The 21,714-nt window shown below is 41.3% G+C and overlaps 1 protein-coding gene across 1 annotated transcript; it reads right to left on the reverse strand.

The window, feature by feature from the left end:
* Positions 1-16,992: 16,992 nt before the first annotated feature.
* Positions 16,993-21,449, reverse strand: LOC139268250 (immunoglobulin lambda-1 light chain-like). Its single transcript, XM_070886297.1, has 3 exons — positions 21,401-21,449; positions 20,912-21,256; positions 16,993-17,315 (listed from the first exon to the last, which is right to left on the reverse strand). Exons 1-3 carry the CDS (start codon positions 21,447-21,449, stop codon positions 16,993-16,995), a joined length of 717 nt encoding a protein of 238 aa, XP_070742398.1.
* Positions 21,450-21,714: the final 265 nt, after the last annotated feature.

Here is a 21,714-nt window from a genome sequence, read left to right on the forward strand (position 1 = left end):
AGCCATTCGGCTCAACCAGTCCATGCCGGCCTTTATGATCCACTTGAGCCTCCTCCCGTATTTCCTCGTCGAAATCTATCTGCATAACCCTGTATTCCCTTTTCCCTCGTATGCTTGTCCAGCCTCCCTTTACATGCATCTATACTATTCACCTCAATCACTCCCTGTGATAGCGAGTTCCACATTCTCACCACTCTTTGGGTAAAGAATTTCCTTCTGAATTCCCGATTTGATTTCTTGGTGACTATGTTATATTGAAGGCATCTAGTTATGCTCTTCCCCAGAAGTGCAAAAATTCACTCCGTATCCACTCCTTCAAAATCTTTCATAATGTTAAAGACCTCTATGAGGTCACCCCTCACCCTTCCTTTTGTTCAAGAGAAAAGAGACCAAGCCTGTTCATCCTTTCCTGAAATATATACCCTCGCATTTCTGTTATCCTTGTAAATCTTCTCTGAACCGTTTCCAGTGCTTGTATATTATTTTCATAATATGGCGACCATAACTCTAAGTGTGATCGAACCAAGGTTTATTATAACTAGCCTACTTTTCAATTCTATACCTCTACAAATAAACCCTAGTGCTTGGTTTGCTATATCCAACAGCCTTGCTAACCTGTGTCACAACTTTCAGCAATGTGTGTATTTGTATTCCTAGCACCTTTTGTTCCTCTACCCCAGCTAGACTCTCAAGCTCCAATAAGTGACCTCCCTATTCTTTCTACCAAAATGTACTACCTCTTATTTATATGTGCTTAACTTCATTTGCCAATGATATGCCCATTCTGCAAATTTAGTAATTAGAAAATGTAGTAATACTCCTCAGTATTGGCTCCCCACCACTCCCCCCACCCACCCCCCACCCACCCCAAAAAATCTGGTGTCATCCACAAATTTAGAAATTGTGTTTTTGATTCCAAAGTCTAAATCGTTATTATAAATTGTGAAAAGCAATGTTCCCAACACTGATCCATGTGGAACACCACTACCCACCTTCTGCCATTATAAATTGCTGCCTTTTACGCCTACTCTCTGCTTTCTGCCTTGAAGCCAGCTGGCTATCCATTCTGCTACTTGTTCCCATCTCCGCATTCTCTGACATTGTTCATCAGCCTATTATGGGGTACCTTATCGAAAGCCTTTTGAAAATCTAGATACATTACATCTACTGCGTTATCATTGTCTACTCTCTCTGTTACTTCTTTAAAACTTTCAATGAGTTTGGTCAAGAAAGACCTTCCCTTTTGAAATCCATGCTGACGATTATTATATGTTTAGTTTCCTGATGTTCTTCGATTTTTCCTTTAGTAGGGATTCCATTTTTTCCTACCACCTATGTTAAGCTGACTGATCTATTATTCCCTGGACATGTTCTATTCCCCTTCTTAAATATAGGTATTACATCAGCTATAAGCCAGTCCTCTGGCACTACACATTTTTCTATCAAATTATTAAATATGTGTAGTAAGGCCTCTGCTATCTCCACACTAGATGATGTTAAAGTGCATGGATGCAATCCATTCGGACCAAAGGTTTAATCCTCTTTGAGTTTGATTAGTTTATTTAATAGATCCCCTCTTTTATTTTAAATGTACTTATCTCTTTACTAATCTCATCATGTCCACCTGTTCTATCTCCCTGGTAAATACTGAAGCAAAATAATTATTTAATATTTCGACCATCTCTCTATCGTTACCTGTGATATTATCCTGTCTATCGCTGAATGGCACTATTCCCAACCCAACCTTACTTTTTTTGTTGATGTGCCTGTAAAATATTTTACTGTTTGGTTTTGTGTTCCTTTATCATTTAATTTCATAGTTCCTCTTTGCCTTCCTAATTGTTTTTTTACATCTACGTTAATCTTTTCATATTTTCCCTTATCTTGCATCCCCTTGCTCGCTATGTACTTAATGTATGCCTCTTTCCTTACCCTCAATTGTTCCCTTCTGACTTTATTCATCCATGGAGCCTCATTAATGTTTAGTTTGTTCTTTCCTTTTAGCAGAATCTATTTTCCTGCACTCTCTTGAACGCGATTTTAAATTGCTCCTCGACATGTTTTTTGCCAGTAGTGTTGCCCATTTTATTTTCCTAAGTTCTATTTTCAGCCCTTCTTAAAATACTTTAAATATCTTCAAGTAATATTTCACAGCACAATTTTCTGTATCTGTCCTTGAAGGATTGAAAGCAGTAACCTTTTCAATATCGAGTTGAAGAGTACAGAAGAGAGCAAGATGTAAATAGTTAATCACCGCAACGGGAGTACACACTGCTGATCCTTGAACACATGGGCCGAAATCTTCCGATTTTCGGCTATTCTGCATCATCTCCACTGAAGCAGGAGCAATAATTGAACATTCACATGTCCATTGGACAATAATTGATGAAAATATTCTGTAAAACTACTCTAGCAAATAGCTTCCTATATTTCCTGCTTTAAGCACACATTGTTTGTCGTAACTGTCTTGGCGAAGAGTTAATCCCCGCTATGCAAGTGAAAAACATGGCCTGGAGAGTTTAGGATTGTGTATAATATAATAGGTTAACAGATTAGTATGTTAAAGTGTATTGTGGAATGGTTAGCATAGAGGGCTACAGGAAAGGAGGAAATGTAGAAACCGCGGGGTTACATTGGGTGTGATTCGGCAGATGGCTTAGAGCATTATGAAATTATGAAAAATACTTTAGAAGTCAGTACTAATATCCGTCTGTTATAAATGTATTCTGTGAGATGGAGCGTAACACATGGTTTATATTAATTTGTTAGGATTCTGTAGGCCAAGCCAATCAACCGTAGGTGTCATTTAAAGGCAATTGAGAAAGCAGCAAAGTGTTTATGTAAAGAATTATGGCTAGTTTGGAGACAGGTAGCCTTGTTGAATTTGTTATTATTCTGATAACGGCGTGACGTTTATAACCGCTAAGTTGCTTTCTCTGTACTGATTAGAAATGTCTTTCACAGTACACTGAGTATGAGATATATGTGGTGCAACATTGTCACCTACTGGCCGAGTAGCATGTGGCATACAAGAATCAAATAACAATCAAAATAGAATGACACAGTGCTCCTGTTATACGATTTGTATGATATTCAGTTCTACTGAAGAAAATAGAACTGCATATTATGCAACTTGTGAATTTGAATTCAGTTAATTAAACAATCTGGAATAAAAAGCTAGTATCAGTAATTGTGACCATGAAGTTATTGGATTTTCATAAATACTCAACTGGTTCACTAACGTCCTTTAGGGCAGGAAATCTGCCATCATTACTCGGTCTGGCCTACATTTGAGTCCAGCCCCACAGCAATGTGGTTGACTCTTTTTTCCCCTTGAAATGGCATGGCTCAGTTGCATCAAATCACTTTAACAAAAGGGAGCCTAATAGTAAAACTAGATCGAACACCTCGCATCGACCTAGGCATCGCATTAGAACATGACAAAGGGGCACCCAGCCCAATCGACCCTGAAAAGTACTCCTTATTAATATCCCAGATTTGTGTCAAAACAGGAAGAGCTGTCCCACAGACTAATCGAGCAACAGCCTGACAAAGTCATACTCATAGAATCATACCTTTCAGCCAAAGTCCCAGTCTCCTCCATCGCCACTAGCAGGACAGGCCCACCTGAGGTGGCGGCACAGTATAAGCAGTCGAGAGGGAGTGGCCCTGGGAGTCCTGAACATTGATTCTGGACATCATAAAGTCTCATGACATTAGGTCAAACATGGGGAAGGAAACCTCCTTCTAATTACCACCTACCACCCTCCCTCAGTTGATGTATCAGTACTCCTCCATGTTGAATACCCCTTGGAAGAAGCATTGAGGGTAGCAAGCACACAGAATGTACTCTGGGTGGGGGACTTCAATGTCCATCAGAAGCGCCACTACTGGACGAGCTGGCCGAATCCTGGCATAGCTAGCAATCTAGGCTTGCGGCAGGTGGTGAGACAACCAACACGAGGGATAAACCTAGTTGAACTCGTCCACACCAATCTTCCTGTCACAAAAGCATCTGTCCATGACAGTATTGGTAGGAGTGAACACCGCACAATCATTTGATTGACGTTCTGTTTTCACACTGAGAACACCCTCCATTGTGTTGTGTGGCACTACCACCATGCTAAATGAGATAGATTCAGAATATATCGAGGAGCTCATAACTGGCCATCCATGGGGCGCCGTGGGTCATCAACAACAGCAGAATTCTGTTACACTTCGATTTGTAACCTCATGGCCTGGCATATCCTTCAATCTACCAATAAAATCAAGCCAGGGGACCAAACCTGGTTCAATGAGCAGAGTAGATGAGCATGCCAGGAGCCGCACCAGGCATATGGAAAAAAGAGGTGCTAACGTGGTCAAGCTATGTCACAGGACTAAAAGCATGCAAAATCGGAAGCAGGACGCTGTAGCAGAGCTAAGTGATCCAACAGCCAATGGATCAGATCAAAGCTCTGCAGCCATGCCACATCAAGTCATGATTGGTGGTAGGGAATGAAACAACTAATGGAAGGAGCAGTCTCCAAGAACATACCCTCCTCAATGATGGCAGAGCCCAGCATGTGAGGGCAAAAGACAAGGACTAAGCCTTGAAAAAATCTTCAACAAGAAGGACCTAGTGTCTGATCCATCCCGACCTCCTTTTGAAGTCCATACCAGTCTTTAGCCAGTAGGATCCATTCCACGTAATATCAGGAAACGGTTGAGCCCAATGAATGCAGCAAATGCTATTGGCCTGGCCGCTTCCCGGCTGTAATGCTGAAGACATGTGCTCCAGAACCAGCCGCACCTCTAGCCAGCTGTTACAGGACAGCTACAAAACTAGCATCTACCTGAGAAACTGGTAAATTGTGCAGATATAACCTGTCCACAAGAAGGACAAATCCAATCCGGCCAATTACCAGAATATCAGTCTACTCTCAATCATCAGAAAAGTGATGGAAGCGGTCATCCAGAATGCAATCAAGTGGCATTTGCTCACCATTAACTGCCTTAGCGATGCCCAGTTTGGGTTCTTCCTGGACCACTCGGCACCAGACCTAATTCCAGCCTTGGTCCAAACAAGGACAAAAGAGCTGAATTCCAGAGTTGAGGTGAAAGTGACTGCCCTTGACAGCAAGGCAGCATTTGATCGAGTATGGCAGCAAGGAGCGCTAGCAAAACTGAAGTCAATGGAGATCAGGGGGGAAATTCCTCACTGATTGGATTCATACCTAACACAAAGAAAGGTGGCGGTGATTGTTGGAGGCCAATCGTCTCAGTTGCATGAGTTCCTCAGGGCAATGTCCAAAGGCAGTGTAAATAATGTGGCTACAAGAGCAGGTCAGAGACTCGGTAATCTTTGGCGTGAGACTCATCTCCTGACTCCACAGCAACTTTCCCGCACCTACAAGACACAAGTCAGGAGTGCGATGGAATACTCTCCACTTGCCTGGACGAGTGCAGCTCCAACAACACTCAAGAATCTCGACACAATCCAGGAAAAAGCAACCTACTTGATCCGTACTCTATCGACCACCTTAAACATTTATTCCCTCCATCACCAGTGCATCGTGGCTGCAGTGTGTACACGATGCACTACAGCAACTCGCCAAGGCTCCTTCGGCAGCACTTCCTAAACCCACGACCTCTACCACCTGGAAGGATAAGGGCATCAGACGCATGGGAATACCAATACGTCCAAGATTCCCGCCAAGTCAGACCTCATCCTGACTTGGAAATATATTGCCATTCTTTCACCATCGCTGGTCATAATCCTGGAACTCCCTAGCTCAGAGCTCTGTAGGAGTACCTTAACCACATGAACTGCAGTGGCTCAATAAGGGGGCTCAACACCACCTTCTCCAGAGCAATTAGGGATGGACAATGAAGGCTGGCCTTGCTGACCATGCCCACATCCCGTGAATGAATAAATATAAAAAACTACATGTATCGCACTTATTATTTGCAGCTGGTGCAATCCTATAGCTACTGTGGAGATCAGAGCTTAATGCTTCCATTGAGTTTGGAGAAAAGTGGAAGAGATCAACACCATCATACGCAGTCCCTCGAAACGAGGATGACTTGCTTCCATGCCAAAAAGGGTTGAGTTCGCAGGTGTTTCAATGAAGGACCTACTATTCCAGATCCCGAACTACATCTTGAAGGGTGGATGATGCCTGTGCACGGAGCTTTTTAACGTGTGGTGGCCGTTGCACACCAGCCACCACACGGACTTGACAGAGCTAGGTCTTGGTCCAATGGCAAGGATTAACCAAGACGACTGGAGACCAGCTCTGCTGCACGGACCTAGTGCGCGGAAATGTCACTGTGTGGACTGGCCCGTGCTGCCCCTGGGCTCTCGCCTCTTTGGGCCCCAAACTCACGCCTCTCACAAGTGGAAGAGAACTCTGCACAACGCTCACTCAAGCTCACTCCGAGAATAGATAACGCATAAAGCATTTTTTTCAGGGGAAGTAGAGGCGGTTTCACATCAAGATGATCACTTCATGTTGTTGTCCTCTTATGAACAATTCACGAGAGCGGGACTATAGATCACTCTATAAAACAATGCGAAGAACCTGCGTTATATTCATCGAATGAGAAAGTGTCAAAATTGTGCAGTCCATGAGGCCAAGAAGCCCCTCGCTCCTAAGCCGACTCTCTGAAAGTGCTATCCATTTCGTTCATTCCACTTTTCATTTTTCTTAAATATTTATCCATTTCTATTTTAAAAACATTTATGGACTCAGCTAGTAGCGCAGGTCCCGGTAGGACATTCCATGTACTGCAATAATCCACCATAGTCGCACAACAACAAAGGAAAAACGGCGATTTTACCGCTTCTGATCGTTATTCTTCGCTGGAAGTACTCGTGACCGGATCGACCGTGAGAATAAGATCATATTCGGATTTGGCTTCCATTCCCAACAGTGGGGAAGCCCGGTTCTTCTCAGGAAGGAATTCTGACCACAGTGACAGGGCGCAGGAAAGAGTCTAGGTGTCCATTGGAGCAGAGGGTTATAGAAAAAAAGTTGGGAAAATGAAAATAATGGGCAACTGACCACAAGAACATACCGAGCAGCATAGAAACATAGAAACATAGAAAATAGGTACAGGAGTAGGCCATTCGGCCCTTCGAGCCTGCACCACCATTCAACATGATCATGGCTGATCATTCACCTCAGTACTCCTTTCCCGCTTTCTCTTCATACCCCTTGATCCTTTTAGCCGTAAGGGCCACATCTAACTCCCTCTTGAATATATCCAATTAACTGGCATCAACGACTCTCTGCGGTAGGGAATTCCACAGGTTAAAAATTCTCTGAGCGAAGAAGTTTCCCCTCATCTCAGTCCTAAATGGCCTACCCCTTATACTAAGACTGTGCCCCCTGGTTCTGGACTTCCCCAACATCGGGAACATTCTTCCCGCATCTCACTGGTTCCGTCCCTTCAGAATCTTATACGTTTCTTTGAGATCCCCTCTCATCCTTCTAAACTCCAATGTATAACGGCACAGTTGATCCAGTCTCTCCTCATATGTCAGTCCAGCCATCCCTGGAATCAGTCTGGTGAACCTTTGCTGCACTCCCTCAATAGCAAGAACGTCCTTCCCCAGATTAGGAGACCAAAACTGAACACAATATTCCAGGTGAGATCTCACCAAGGCCATGTACAATTGCAGTAAGACCTCCCTGCTCCTATACTAAAATCCCCTAGCTATGAAGGCCAACATGCCATTTGTCTGCTTCACCGCCTGCTGTACCTGCATGCAACTTTCAATGACTGATGAACCATGACACCCAGGTCTCGTTGCACCTCCCCTTTTCCTAATCTGCCGCCATTCAGATAATATTCTGCCTTTATGTTTTTGGCACCAAAGTGGATAACCTCACATTTATCCACATTATACTGCATTTGCCATGCATTTGCCCACTCTCCTCATCTGTCCAAATCACCCTGCAGCCTCTTAGCATCCTCCTCACAGCTCACACCGCCACCCAGTTTAGTGTCATCTGCAAACTTGGAGATATTACATTCAATTCCTTCATCAAAATCATTAATGTTTATAGTGAAGAGTTGGGGTCCCAGCACTGAGCCCTGTGGTACTCCACTAGTTACTGCCTCCCATTCCGTAAAGGACCCGTTTATCCCGACTCTCTGCTTCCTGCCTGCCAACCAATTCTCTATCCACGGCAGTACATTACCCCCAGTAGCATGTGCCTTGATCTTGTACACCAATCTCTTATGTGGCACCTTGTCAAAGGCCTTTTGAAAGTCCAAATACATCACATCCACTGGTTCTCCCTTGTCCACTCTACTAGTTACATCGTCAAAAAATTCCAGAAGATTGGTCAGGCATGATTTCCCTTTCATAAATCCATGCTGACTTGGACCGATCCTGTCACCATTTTCCAAATGCGCTGCTATTTCATCCTTAATAATAGATTCCAACATTTTTCCCACTACTGATGTCAGGTTAACCGGTCAATAATTACCGGTTTTCTCTCTCCCTCCTTTTTTAAAAAGTGGTGTTACATTAGCTACCCTCCAGTCCATAGGAACTGATCCACAGTCGATAGACTGTTGGAAAATGATTACGAATGCATCCACTATTTCTAGGGCCACCTCCTTAAGTACTCTGGGATGCAGACAATCAGGCCCTGGTGATGTATCGGCCTTCAATCCCATCAATTTCCCCAACACAATTTCCCACCTAATAAGGATATCCTTCAGTTCCTCCTTATCACTAGACCCTCGGTCCCCTAGTACATCCGGAAGGTCATTTGAGTCTTCTTTCGTAAAGACAGAACCAAAGTATTTGTTCAATTGGTCTGCCATTTCTTTGTTCCCCATTATTAATTCACCTGAGTTCGACTGCAAGGGACCTACGTTTGTTTTCGCCAATTTGTTTCTCTTCACCTATCTATAGAAGCTTTTGCAGTCAGTTTTTATGTTTCCGGCAAGCTTCCTCTCATACTCTATTTTCCCAATCCTAATTAAACCCTTTGCCCTCTGCTGAATTCTAAATTTCTCCCAGTCCTCAGGTTTACTACTTTTCCTGGCCAATTTATTTGCTTCTTCTTTGGATCTAATACTATCCTTAATTTTCCTTGTTAGCCACGGTTGAGCCACCTTCCCTGTTTTATTTTTACTCCAGTCAGGGATGTACAACTATTGAAGTTCATCCATGTGATCTTAAATGTTTTCCATTGCCTATCTACGATCTACCCTTTAAGTATCATTTGCCAGTCTATTCTAGCCAATTCACATCTCATGCCATCGAAGTTAGCTTTACTTAAGTTTAGGACCCTAGTTTCTGAAGTAACTGTGTCACTCACAATCTTAATAAAGAATTCTACAATATTATGGTCACTCTTCCCCAAGGGGCCTCGCACAACAAGATTGCTAATTAGTCTCTTCTCAGTACACATCACCCAGTCTAGGATGGCTAGCTCTCTAGTCAGTTCCTCCACATATTGGTCAAGAAAACCATCCCTAATACACTCCAGGAAATCCTCCTCTACCGCATTGCTACCAGTTTGGTTAACCCAATCTATATGTAAATTAAAGACGCCCATCATAACTGCTGTACCTTTATTGCACACATCCCTTATTTCTTGTTTGATGCTTTCCCCAACCTCACGACTACTGTTTTATGGCTTGTACACAACTCCCACCAGCGTTTTCTGCCCTTTGGTATTCCGCAATTCCACCCATACCAATTCCACATCATCCAAGCAGAAGTGAAGCAAAACGGAACAAAAACTGGAAAATGAAAAATTGATAAATATGAAATGGAAAGGCAACTTTAGAAAATATGCTTTCACAAATCCAGGCTGGAAGGAAGCAAACCCCGTAAGTTTCCGATGAATAAATAAATGTAGTATTACCTGTTAATTACCTTAATGCAGGCACATTAAGACATTAGCAATGAGCTCAAGGGAGTCTCCTTAACTCAAAGTTCAACTGGACTGCAAGTTTGAAACTGTTCAAAAAGATGCCGATCAAGGGTAGCCAGTACCACTGGCTTAGAGGAGTGACTCATTCAAAATTATTTTCGGAAACTTTGTACTTGGGGATTACATTGCGAGACTTCATTTATTTTTTTTGCAATTACCATTGAAATACCTTGACGATAACTGAATTCAAAGTTTGTAATGATACGGAAAGTACAGTGACTCCAGAGGGAAAGAATTACTCTGGTCACTGAGTAATGCCCTATCCTAAATGTTTGTAGAGAGTTCCTTGAATTTTCCAGATGAAATTATAAGCACAGGAGACGTTATTTTAGAGGGTTTACGAGTTGACTAGAAATACTGAACAGCGGAATCTTCAAAATTGCATTTACATCGTTCGACAAATTGTGATCACCTGTGATCTTCACCCGCGGTGCCACGAAGATATATAACCAATGTTAACACAAAGTTGGACTCGAATAAACCACATGCTCACTGCACGGCCCTAGAACTAAATTAAATACTCGTCACTCACTTATTTTTCATTGTTGGTCATGTTCAATATAAATAGGGTGAGGTGCACTACTGTTGGTTTAGTCTCAATCTTACCGGTTTTCAAATCCCAAAATAACGCTCTACATTAAGCCTCAACGTATCGCCCCATTTTAGAATTCGATATTTTCTGTATTTTACTTCTCAAATATATAAATGCCTGAGAAAATCAATCAAATACAGGAATGGATACTTTTTACACAGTCGAGCAGTTGAGTGTGAGAAGCGCGCTGTGCTTTCATCCATTTTTATCTGAATCTGTTTTTTTTTTGTTTTTATTCTTAGTAATCTAAACATGCATATATTCTCCGATTCAGACAGTTCACGTCGTGTTCTCATTGTGTGGTATTCCGGGTGCGAAGGAGACACTAGGTAGGTTACTATTTGGAGTTCTGTTGGAGGACATACTGGGAGGTGTCATTGCTCTCTTGGATGTTCACACTGCTGCTTGTTACCATTATGCATTTTACACGAGAGGTACTGTCTGGGTTCAGTATCATTGAGTATTATCATCAGCACTCTAGGAAACAAAGTGCGGCTTTATCTGACCGATATTTTATTGAAAATAATGTGAACCAAAAGCTCATGTATTCCGTTTGAGTTTGTTTTAGCCACGGTTACCCGGCTCCATTTCTTAATTATTTGGGAGCGAAAAATCGCAGTTCAATTGAATCTGCTCCACAGCGATACTTCTGTTCAGAGAGGGGGCATCTCTTTCAATCGGAATAAATCCCGGTGAAAGATTTTCTTGTCCAGTTGGACTTGGGACATGCAGCTCTATGAATGAACACGAATTTTCGATTTATCTTACATTGGGAGGGAATAACTTTGTACAACCAGGAATTGTGATCGGAAACACTCTCCAACTTCGTATTCTCAGCAGATTTGAAGTCGGATTAATATTAATTCTTGGCAATCAATGCAATGTGATGCTTGCGTGATATTTAAATCGGGGTTCGCTACAGAGAAGCTCAAGCACAGAAACAGGCCATCGTTCCCAACTGGTCTATGCTGTGTTTAATGTCAACACGAGCCTCCTCCAATTTCAATTCCATCTTTCCACGCTGCCCCCAAGTCCCTCTCGTCCCTTCCCCCTCACGTATGCAACAAGCCTCCCTTTAAACGTGTCAAAGCTATCTGTTTCAACTATTTCACGTGGGAATGAACATTGCATTCACACCATTTTATCTGTAAAGAAAATTCTCCTAAGAAAAACATAGGAACCCAGGAGCGGATGTATGTCATTTCGCCTCTTCTGCCTGTGTTGCCATTCAATTAGATCGTGGCTGTTCTGTATCTCAACTCTTTTTGCCCGCCTTTTACCATACTGTTTGATACCCTTACGTCACAAACATCTATCGATCTTAATCTTGGACATTTCAATTGACCCAGCATCCATAGTCTTTTGGTGCAACGAGTTTGAGATTTCTACTGCAACTTTTGTGGAAAAAGTTTATCCTGGTTTGAATGTGTTTTGGCCTAGCTCTAATTTGAAGATTATGCCTTCTTGCTCTATGCCGACCATAACAAAACCCTTAATCATTTTCAATCACTCGATTCGATCAACCTTCTAAACTCAAGAGATTAGGAGCCATGTTTATGCAGCATGATTTCATCCTTTTGGGCCTGGTATCAACCTGGTGAACCAGCTCTGTACCCAAGGTCAATTACTATTTCCAGTGGCTTGCTGCCCAAAAATTAATGCGACATTTCAGGACCGACTAAGACGGTACATCTGAAGCATTACCTCCTCACTTTTTAACTGCAACATTACATTAGCCTTTTTAATTACTTTATGTACCTGTGTACTACCTTTTAGTGATTTGTGTACATCGACATTGAAATTACTTTGTTTCACAACAGCTCCTAGTCTTGCACGATTAACAAAATATTTTGAGCTATCTTTCACAGACCCAAAGTGGATGACCTCACATTTCCCGCATTGAACTTCATCTGTAATAGTTTTCCCATTCACTTAGGCTATTTATGCAACTTTATCGTTCAATCCACACAATTTAATCTGCATTCTAACTTAGTGACCTCTGCAAACTTGAATATACAACCCTCAATTCCTTCATCCATGTTTTTAATATATTTGGTGAAAGGCTGCGGCCCCAACACAGATCACTGGGGCGCACCTCTCTTCATATCCCAGCAATTTGAATCAACTCCTTGATCCCTACTCTTCCTCTCCTACCTCACAACCAATTGCCAACTAATATCTTCAAAAAATTATTTATTTCATCTGTTTATGGCTATTTTATATTTATGCTTCCTTGTTCTTGGCTCACCCTCTAGTGGAAACAATTTCTCCACGTCCACCCTAGCGAATCCAATCATACATGTGAAGACCTCTATCAGGTCTCCTCTTAATCTTCTGTTCTGCAGAGAAAAGAACCCAGGCTGTTCAATTTTCCTAATTTCATCCTCCGAATTCTAGTAACCTCCCTTTAAACATTTTCTGCACTTTCTCCAGTGCGTCAATTTTTAGCACAGAGACCAGTATTGAGCACAGTGCTCACAGTGAGCTCTCTCCTCGACTTTATATAAATTTAACATTGTCACTTTGATTTTGAATTCCTTTACTCTAGATATGAACCCCAGTATATTGTTTCATAGAATCATGGAATCATAGAAGCATACAGCACCTGTACTGGCTCTTTGAAACAGCAGCCTTGCTTAGTTCCACATCCTGCTTATTGTCCATTACCCTGTAAGTTCCTCATCCTCAAGTAGCTGTCTAACTCCCTTTAAAAATAATTTATGGAATCATCATCCACCATATTTTCAGCTGGTGTGTTCCAGATCCCGACAAATCTCTGCATGAAAAAAATACTCTCATTTCCTCTCTAGATGTTTTCCAATGGTTTTGAATCTTTGACCTCTGGTTATTGACCCAGTCGCCAGAGGGAATATTTGTTCCCTATTTATTCTATCAAAACCTCTCATCATCTTGAAAACCTTTACTAGGTCACCTCTTAACCATTTCTGTTCCAAGGAGAACATTCCTAACTTATAAAGCTCTCCTCATAACTGAAGTTCCTCTTCCGTGGTAACATCCTTTCTAATGCCTCTACATTTTCCCTGAAATGTGGTTCCCAGAATTGTCCACAATACTCCAGATGAGGCCTAACCAGTAATGTATAAAGTTCTAGCATGATCTATTTGCTTTTATATTATAATCCTCTATATATAAACCCAAATAATCAATATGCTTGTTAAACCACCTCATCAAATGGCTTTTCCGCCTTTAAGGACGTGTGTTTATGGGCACCAAGGTCTCTTTGCTCATCTTCACGGTTCAAAATTGTGCCACTTACTGCCTTTCCATATTAGTCCTTCCAAAGTGCATTACTTTACACTTCTCCACATTGAAATGCATCTGCCATGCTTCTGCCCATTTCACCATCCTGTCTATGTCATCCGGAAGAAGATAAGTATCCTGTACTATCCTATAATTCTGTTTGCAATCTTTATTGACGTAACAGCTGGTGTTGCTACTTTTAGCGATTTATGTCTATTGAAAAATGGGTCTGAACAAAGAAGGCTGTGTACTGAAGGAATACAAAGTTTCTTGTTAGTGTGAAGATGAACTTAAAAACCTAACTCCTATATGAGCTGGTCTCCGTCAAATGCCTTGGTATATAAATTCAAGTTATTGCAGTCGTTATTGTTGAAGCATCAAAATGTCTATTGAAAGAATAATGGCTAATCTGGCCAACAAAAATGTGTTTCATGTTCTTGTTATAATTCTGGTAAAATTGTTATATTGCTAATGGTGCAAAATTGTCTATTTTACAATAAATAAATTGTGCTTCACACTCCAGTATGAAATATATGTCGTGCAACATTGCCACCTACTGGTGCTGTTGCATATAACACAGGGATAATGTTTGCAGAATAGGCGAGTAAATGACGAATGAATTTCAATATAGACAAGTGTGATGTGATGCACTTTGGTAGGCAGAATAAGGAGGCCACATACCCCTTGGAAAATAAGTGTCTAACTGGAGTAAAGGAGCAAATGCATCTAGGGGTATCAATTCGCAAATCATTAAAATTAGCAACGAAAGTTAGCAAGGCCATGCCAAATGCAACAAAAGATTGTGGTTCTTTTTCAGAGGAATGGAAATGAAAAGAAGGGAAGGTCTATTAAACTTGTATAGAAACTTGGTTAGACCAAACTTAAGAGTACTGTGTGCAGTTCTGAGCTCCATATTACAAAAGGGATTTAGGCACTGGAGAAGGTGCAAAAAAGACTTGTACAGTTGATACTAGAACTGCGAGTTATAACTCGTTATAACGGAACGACCGGAAGGGTAGGTACTCTTTTCTCTAGAAATGAAAACGCTGAGGGATGACCGAATAGAGATATTTATATTTATCCGATTTGATAGGATAAAGTATAGATTACATTTCCATTTTGGGGATTCAAAAACTAGGCGCCATGAATATGATTGTCACTAATAAATCCAATAAAGGACTCAAGACAAACCTATTTGCCAAGAACTACCAGATGGAGTAGTTGAGGCGAACAGCATATACGCCTTTAAGGTAAATCTAAATACGTCCAGGAGGAATAAAGGAATTTAAGGATATGCAGATGGGTTAGATGAAGTAGGGTAGGAGAAGGCTACTCTTCTGAAGGACAGGATAAATCTTCATTTCGAAAGACATGGATAAATCAGGGACTGTCAGCATGGATTTGGTAACGGAAGTTCACGTCTGACTAATTTGATTAAAGTTTTTGAGGAGGTAACAAGGAGTGTCGATAAGGGTATACATTTGTTGTTGTGTATATGGATTTTAGCAAGGCTTTTGATAACGTCCCACATGGCAAGCTGGTCACGAAAGCAAAAATCCATGGAATCCACTGCAAAGTCGCAAGTTGGATCCAAAGTTCGCTCAGAGGCAGGAAACAAAGAGTAATGTTTGATGAGTGTTTTGTGACTGGAAGACTGTTCCAGTGGGGTTCCATGGGGCTCAGTACTATATCCTTTGCTTGTTGTGGCATATAACAATGCTTTCGACTTTGAATGCAGCGGATATGATTAAGAAGTTTTCAGATGATACAAAAATCGGCTGTGTGGTTGGTAATGAAGAAGAAAGCTGTAGATTGCAGGAAGATATCAATAAACTGGTCATTTGGGCAGAACAGCGGGAAATTGAATTCAATCCAAAAGAAGTGTGAGGTAATGCATTTGGGGAGGGCTAACAAGGCAAGGGAATACACGTTTAATGGTAGGACACTTAGAAGGAACAAAGGGACCTTGAAGCGCATGACCACAGATCCCTGAAGGCACCAGGCCAGGTATACAAGGTGGTTAAGAAAACATATGGAATATTTGCCTTTAGTTGCCGAGGCATAGATTACAAGAGCAGGTGGGTTATGCTTGAACTGTATAAAACACTAGTTAGACCAAAGCTAGAGTACTACGTGAAGTTCTGGTTACGACATTACAGGAATTATGTGATTGCACTTGACAGGTTACAGAGGAGATTTACGAGGAAGTTGCCAGGAGAATGTTAGCTATGAGGAAAGATTGGATCGGCTGGGTTGTTTTCTTTGGAAAAGAGGAAGATAAGGGGGACCCTATTGAGGCGTATAAAATTATGCGGGGCCAAATAGAGTGAATGGGAATGGTCGATTTCCCTTAGCAGAGGGGTCAGCAACGAGGGGGCATAGATTTAAAACAATTGGTCGGAAGTTTAGAGGGGATTTGAGGGGAACATTTTTCACCCAGAGGTTGTTGGGGCTCTGGAACTCTGCCTGAAAGGGTGGTAGAGGCCGATACCCTCGCCACATTTAAAAATTATTGGGATATGCACGTGAAGTGCCATAACCTACAAGGCTGTGGACCAAGAGCTGGAAAGTGGGATTAAGCTGGATAGCTCTTTTTCGGCCGGCACGAGCCCGATGGGCCGAAATGACCTCCTTCCGTATTGCAAATTTCTATGATTCTATGACGACTCAAGTGGAACGCCGGTGCTGACGAGTTGCGCCTGATGGCCGGTGCTGTGCAACCTGTATAGTTCTATGAATTTAAACAAATGTGTTTAAAAATATATATTGTAAGATTTCTTTCCCGAAATGTCAAAATAATCGTCATCTATCGTGCCTGTAACCTTGCTATTCCGACTGATTTCACTGATTTTAGATACAATGTGCAGAATAAAGAATAAATCATCACTACTTAACCACATTTTAAATGTTCATATGGATTGCTAGAGAGGTATTGGACAGGAAAGCATAAAGTACCCGAGATAATAGAAGTCATTTTTATTCCACTACGGTATTTGTAACATCACATTGAAACTTTTATGAGTTCAGGGTGAACACACTGTAAATTAGAGACAGCGGAATCCAGCGGACAAACTGCACATTTGTTGTGATTTGAAATGTTCCACTTAAACTCAAATATATAATAGCTGATCATAGAATTTATTTTTAAAGGAAAGTTAATAATGGTATAATAGGTCAACACAAACGATTCATCATTCAGATGCAGCTGGATCTGGCGATACTTGATTGAAGCGGGTTTGCTTGAGACTCGTGTTTAACCACACAGGAGTAAAGCTCGTGTGAGTTCCACTCTGAGGCTGGCAGAGTCAGATAACTGCTCACACTGAACGTGTTGTCCGTCTCCTGCTGGATCCGACTTGTCTCAACACCATTCCCTCTCACACTGCCATCTACAGTCCACTCAATCTCCACGGCGCCCGGGTTAAAGCCGTTCACCAAGCACGCCAGGGTCGCCGTGTTCTTTGCTGCGATTTGATCCGATGAAGGCGGAAGGACGGACACCGAGGGAGCCCGTGGACCTGAAACATAAAATCCAATTTAAAAAGATCCATACTTAATTGACATAAAAATTCGAAATCAATGTTTCACTTTTTTCAAATCTTACAATAAAATTCGGCGTTACTTTACAAACGTATTTGAAATGTTATAAATAAAGGAAGTTCACTAGTGACAATTCTACAATCAAGTTCTACAATGTTTGTAACCCGGGAACATTTTCCTATTTTTCCGACATGGAAAACAACGTACACAAATTATTTCCATGGAAATATAATCCAAACTCTGTGCATATATTAAAAATAGAATTTAATAACAGTCCTCCAAGCCTATGTCGGCTGTTTGAAAGAGCTCTCCAATTAGACCCACTCGCCTTATTCTTACCCATAGCCTTGCACATTTTTTCCTTTTCAAGTATTTACCCAATTCCCTTTTGAATGTTACTATTGAATCTGCTTCCATCAACCTTTTAAGCAGTGTATTGCAGATCAGAACAACTTGCAGTATGACAAATTTCTTCTCTTGTCCACCCTGGTTCTTTTGCCAGTTGTTGTACAGGTTATGAACTCGCCTGGCAAAGCAAACCATTGGTCCGATCTGCTCTATCAAAACCATTCATAATTTTGAACACCTCTTTAAATCTCTCTGTAATGTTCTCTGCTGTTTTTCTAGTCTCTCTGCATAACTGAAGTTCCTCATCACTGCTATCATAAATCCCCTCTGCAACCGCTTCAACGCCTTGATATATAATTTGTCAAAGAACAGGATCTGAAAATAATTTCTAAAACATAAAAATAACATTGGGCATACAGTATTACATCGAAATTACATGCCCTATTCAATTTTCCACAGACATTGTGTTCCAGAAGCTGCGACTTAAAAGAAGTTAAAAAGCAATAAATCCGAATGTGGGGTAAATATTTGAAACAATAGTGACTACACGGATACTGAAATATTTAGCTCAAACACGCTAATGAATTTACTATTAATCTCGATTCTTGCTTCTTTCTCAAATTTTGAAGGAAATATGGCACTAATATCTGGGCTTGTGTGCCGTCACTGCTGTGCCCGCTCTGCTCGGCTCGTCGTTTCCTCAAGGTTCCGCGCCACTGCCGGACAGTAACTATGTTGTGTAAAACTTCAAAAGATTATCAGTATAAGTCTACCACAATCGAAATATGCTGTTTGGAGACATATTCGGGGTGAATGTGTCACAACGCTTTTATTAAAGAGAAACAGGTTACAACAAATAATGCCTGCTTTGTGAACAAGTATATCAGTATTATCCCAATCCTAACTTCAAAATGAAAAGTAATGCCAATACTATTCCTATGATAACAACAGTGGAAGAATGTTGAAATCGGACTGTCATCATCTCCTGTTTCTTTAAATGACCATTTGCACCGACCATATGTTACAAGCACCAGCTGCCAATGGCAAACCCTCGGTAAATGCTTTATGTAATGTAAAGCACCGCAGAAAAGACTGAAACATTTCTTTATTTCTTTAAAGCACAGCTGCGATTTAATAAAATCGTAGAATTCGAGGTTGGGTCGTTACTAATGGTTCTTGCATTGGGGTGTACTGTCCGCGACAGCGGCGCGTCTCACCAATACCAGGTTTGCCCGGGCAGGTGGAGCAACCTATTCCTATTCTAAACCGTTCGCCTAGGAACCCAGAACGTCGCTTTGTTTTCGAAACTATTTGGAGGCTGAAACTGGGAGTCGTCCGGAACAGCCACCAACCCCTATTGTCACAGTTGGTATAAACCACTGCAGCGCCTGGAGTCTAGCTGAACTTTCTGGTACTGAAATATCTGGAGTCCCGTGGGATTATTCAGCAGGTTTTACTGCCAGTTTAAATTGTTGTCTAAACATTTAAGAGTTTGAAAGTGCTTTGGACTATAATTTGTACCAGAGATGTATTCTTAATGTAATAACTGATAATATTACTTAAGATTTTTGCTGTTTCCTGATAGTCAATTTGACCCTGATGTAGCCGAATAACTACATCAAAATAGCGATAGCGTATTTTCTGCAATATTACTCATCTCACTGACACTAATCATAGAGCCAGCAGCAAAGCGCAATGGAGTGAGTACAGAAGCAGGTACAAAATCTGAAAAGACATTATTGTGGAAAAATATTTCCGAGACTGTATAATATATAAAGAGAGGTTTATTAAATCGAAGACAAAGTTTTGGGAGAAGTATTAGAGACCCCTGTCTCTGAACCACTTCTCAAATTGGTATCTCCAGTGAGGTTCTTTTATCTTACAAATTACGTCACTTTACATCACATGCTTTAGCACTACAAAGCTTTTACTATCGAAGGCTACGCTTTTGATATAAACCATCCTGCATTGTGACAGGGCAGTATAAATAAGTGCAGGCTTTTGGCACCGGTATAAACAAACATACCCAGTACTTAACTCTCCGGTGTTCATTATCTCACTTTCCTATCTCCATAACTCAAGGCCAACATACCTTGAAGTCTAACTGTTTTTTTTTATATAAAGCATAATGCATCAGTATTGTCCCTTACAAAATTCATTAAAGGGGAAAATAAAACAAATGTTTGGTCCCGTATACTAGTCAAGTATATGTCCAAAAATCCGTTCCAACAACATTCACACAAAATTATTGATAGGAAGATAAAAAAAATGAGTCATCTGACAATTGGATGATAATCATGTACTGAATGTTTTTCATTGAGTTTGGAGAGGAGTGGGAATGAGTAACAGAATATCACCACACTATCCTCCCGCAGTCTGAATGGTGATTAAATCGCGGCAGGGCTTTAATAGGAATGAAAATGTATCGATTTGAACTTGAAAATGTGTTTCTACAGCCGTTTATCAAGAACTTATTGTAGCACGGCTCGAAGGACCGGGTGCAAGCCGGGCTGAAAGAGTATGTGCCATTCACAGAATCATAGAATTGTACAGCTCAGAAGGAGGGCGAATTCGACCGCTCCGGCACTTACTTCAGATCCTTTTTTTACATGTTGATCCTCTTCCCTTTTAAGCGCGTTCTTTTACTAATATTATTAAATTGAACTCCTCTGGTCACCGACTGACCGATCAGTGAAAATTGTATTTTTTAATTTGCTGCAACAAAATGACTCGTGATGCTAAACATTTCGAGCGGATCGCACAGCAAACTTCGAGTGAAATGAGCTTCTCTCATCTCTTGACTTAAGGAAAACCTATCTGTACTAGTATAATATTAATAAATGGCTTCTGTTACCTCTCCAAGACCTTTAAACTCTCCCAAAAATCTGGTGCCCTTTGTGCTTTGTTAACTCTTAAATATCACTGGGCACTGTTTTACAACTTCGCTTTAAATATATTTAGAGGGCAATAATCTTAACTTGCAGTAATTCAGTCTAGCAAGAAATTTATTTTAATGGGTTTTTGTTATTTCATTCACAGTGTTAGCAGTGTTAGGGGACAGCTTGATGCGTGATTTGGAAACAAAACAGAAAACAAATTTGACGCTGTAAGTACTGTGAGAGACTCGGACGCTGATATGTTTTGATCGAGGGAATTTAGAAAAAACAAACTTCGACCACTGGTAGCTGACAAACGCAAAGTTGCACATTGAGAGTGATTTACTTACTGCCCAGATTCAGCGTGATTCCTCTCCCGAAAACAATTCTGTCGGGACTGATACGTATCGCACCGCAGTAATAATCAGCGACGTCCTCGGACAGCACGTTCGAGATGGTTAAATGCATCTTGTTACCCAATGAGTCCACAGACCCCGTAAATCGATCTGGAATCCCCGAAGCCCTGGAGCTTTGATACCATACACGCACAGGGGCACTGCCGGGTTTCTGCCAATACCAGCTCGTGTACCAGCTACCTATGTTGCCTCCCGATAGGGTACAGGTTATCTTGACGGTGCTCCCCGGGGTGGTTGAGATGGACGATGGCTGAGTCAGGACAGAATCCGCGTTTGTATCTGGTGAAATAACAAGTTATCGATCAGTCACAAATCGAGCCCCTTCAATGTCGCTTATAATTCAGGTCCATTCAACTCAAGCACAACAAAACAATCAAGGCAATGTAAAATGCAGCGATACTGAAGGTTAGCGGCTGTACTTACTGTGGAGACTGAGCATCAGTGCGGCGAGAACTCGAACCCATTCAGTCATGGTGAAGGTTCTGGTGAGGGTCAGAAGCAAAATAGTTCCTGACACGAATGTGGTTCTGGGCTTTCTAAAGCTCTCCTTAAGACGTTTCAAACATCGCAACGTCACTCAATATTAATTGATCATGCAAATCTCCATCCACATGAACTCGTGCGATCGACTGCGTTGACTGACTTTTGCGCTATGTGCATTTCAGCTATTAAAAATAGAAACAGCGTCAAAGCCATAGATTAAGACACGAGAATGGCTGAATACAGCAAAATAAAAG

The sequence above is a fragment of the Pristiophorus japonicus genome, chromosome 8 (assembly GCF_044704955.1).
Source record: "Pristiophorus japonicus isolate sPriJap1 chromosome 8, sPriJap1.hap1, whole genome shotgun sequence".
NCBI lineage: Eukaryota > Metazoa > Chordata > Chondrichthyes > Pristiophoridae > Pristiophorus > Pristiophorus japonicus.